At 38.5% G+C, this 2,219-nt stretch overlaps 1 protein-coding gene across 1 annotated transcript in view; it reads left to right on the top strand.

Annotated features, from left to right (window-relative positions):
• Window positions 1-1,547, top strand: part of LOC104161848 (copper-transporting ATPase 2-like) — a gene marked incomplete at its 5' end in the record, with an annotated part of 12,276 nt that extends 10,729 nt beyond the window's left edge. The window contains one exon of the mRNA XM_009700412.1: window positions 1,006-1,547. Within this exon, the coding sequence (XP_009698714.1) occupies window positions 1,006-1,270 (265 nt within the window). The remainder of the gene's footprint in view (window positions 1-1,005) is intronic.
• Between the last annotated feature and the right edge of the window lie 672 nt (window positions 1,548-2,219).

The raw sequence follows: 2,219 nt of genomic DNA on the forward strand, positions 1-2,219 counted from the left end.
CTTTACCTATTTTTTTTTTTTTGGAAGTGAACCAATTTCTGAACTATAACATTTTTCAAATTCTATTATTTTTTTTGTGATACCTTTTTTGGGTGCCCTTTTTGGGTGCAGTTACAGTGGACCTGTTTTTAACAGCATTATGAGCAAACATCTTTCTAAAATAAGACTTTTTACGGTGTCTGAAATTAGTCCAAACCTTCACATATTTCTACTGTAGCTGGGGTCTTCTGTAGCATATAGTATAGTACATTATAGTATAAACTAATATAGGAAATCTGTTACTGCATCATGTTTCTGATCCTGCAAATGCTCAATCAGACCACAGTCTAGAATAAAAACTACACATGTGTTCATGTCTGTTTGCAAAACAGCCCTAGCACTACAGGATTCTCATCCTAAAAACTTTCTGTGTGTAGTTATCCAAAGGATGAGAAATATCTATAAAGGGATTCCTTTATTCTCCAATTCTTTTGATCTTGTGCTGATTACATTAAGTATTGGACACTATCGTAGTTAGATATTGAGAACCCCCAAAACATATTTAGCTTCAGACTTATGGAAGCTGTATTACGGTGTACTCTGTCGGACAACGATCTTTCTTGAAGCTTCACATCAGCTGAACAGGACTTCAGATTCCAAATAACGTGATAATAGATATACGTGAAGAAGACCATACATACTTGCCATTGGTAGGCTTTTTGTGACCATTGAATCAGAAAGTGATTTTGGGGTCATCAAGTCCATTCCCCTGCAATTGTCTACCACGAACCCTTTCATAATTTAACAAACTCATAATTTTTCTTCAAGAACCTCAGTTTGGGAGTCACTCTCTTTTACTATTGAAATGTCTTAATGTTTTGTGACCAGTACTTTTAGCCATTAACATGGTGTCTGAAGTGCAGGTAACATTTAGGTTATCAGAAGTTTCTGATTTGTTCTAATGCTGAAGACGCTTCTACACATTGACCTCTTGGTACTAAACATCTTTTCTCTTTCTCTTCTTAGTTATAAGAAGCCAGACACAGAAAGTTATGAAGCACAAGCTCAAGGCCGCATGAAGCCACTTACTCCTTCCCAAATCAGTGTTCATATTGGAATGGATGACAGGAGGAGGGATCCATCCAGTCCAGCTCCTTGGGATCAGATTAGCCAAGTGTCTCTCTCTTCCTTGACTTCAGAGAAGCTGCCGAGACGTAATGGTTTTGTTGAGGAGGAAGGGGACAAGTGGTCATTGCTCATGAATGGAGGAGATGAAGAGCAGTACTTCTGAAGCACTGTATTCTTAGTATAGGAGGAAAGGTTCTTCCTCACCAGTGATGGGAGGGACCGACTTATGTCATCAAGAGCTTCAAGGTTTTAAGTGAAGTTATTCCTTCAGCTCACAAAACAATTGCAACTCAGCTCGATGTTGGGTTGTATGGATTGTGGATTTTTTTCAGGTCACCAGTTATTTCTAGTCACTGAAAGGATTTGTGGCTCTGTAATGAACTGACTCCTTTGCACACAACAGCTAGTGAAATAACGTAAAAATGTAGTTTTCAGAGTCTAAAAGAGTTTCTCTCTTCTGGACTGTTTGCTGGGCACCAAATTTCATACTTTTCACTCTTTCTAACTTTATTCTTTCAAAAGCACATGAAGCAAAAGTATTTTCAGAGCTGCCAAATATTAATTTCTGTGTCCAAGTGAAAATAGCCATGGCATAAGGAGCTCCATGGTCGAAAGTTATATTTTTACACAGAATCCTAACTAGTCATGTCACTGTGAGAGGACTTTGTATTTAGGATTCATGTGCGTCTCCTTGGACCAAAAATGCTTCCGTGTTTAACTAACTATAACTCTCTGAAAGGCCTCTTTCAAAGATTTTTCACTTGCTTTCAGGTATTGCATCCTTTTGAGGCACATTTCCATTGCTAAACTTGCTCTGCCGTTCCCACTGCTCTCCTAGATTTTCTATTTTGCTCCATATGAGCTCTTTTTTCCCCTTTCTTTGCACAAGATATCTTCTATGAGTTTTTATTATTATGTTTACAGATATTCCTGTATGGGACAAACATCTTTAAGTCACTAGGAACTTTTCCGTTCCTATTGACGTCCACAAAGGCAGAGCAATTCCTGGTCCAAGTTAGTGTATCATTTTCCTGTGGATACCTTGCAGGACCCCGTGAACCTCCTGACAGTTGGGCAGTTGTCTGTCTCTTCCCTCTGACAGAGTAAAGAAT

This window comes from Cariama cristata, unplaced genomic scaffold (genome assembly GCF_000690535.1).
Source record: "Cariama cristata isolate BGI_N322 unplaced genomic scaffold, ASM69053v1 scaffold16385, whole genome shotgun sequence".
In the NCBI taxonomy this organism is placed as follows: domain Eukaryota; kingdom Metazoa; phylum Chordata; class Aves; order Cariamiformes; family Cariamidae; genus Cariama; species Cariama cristata.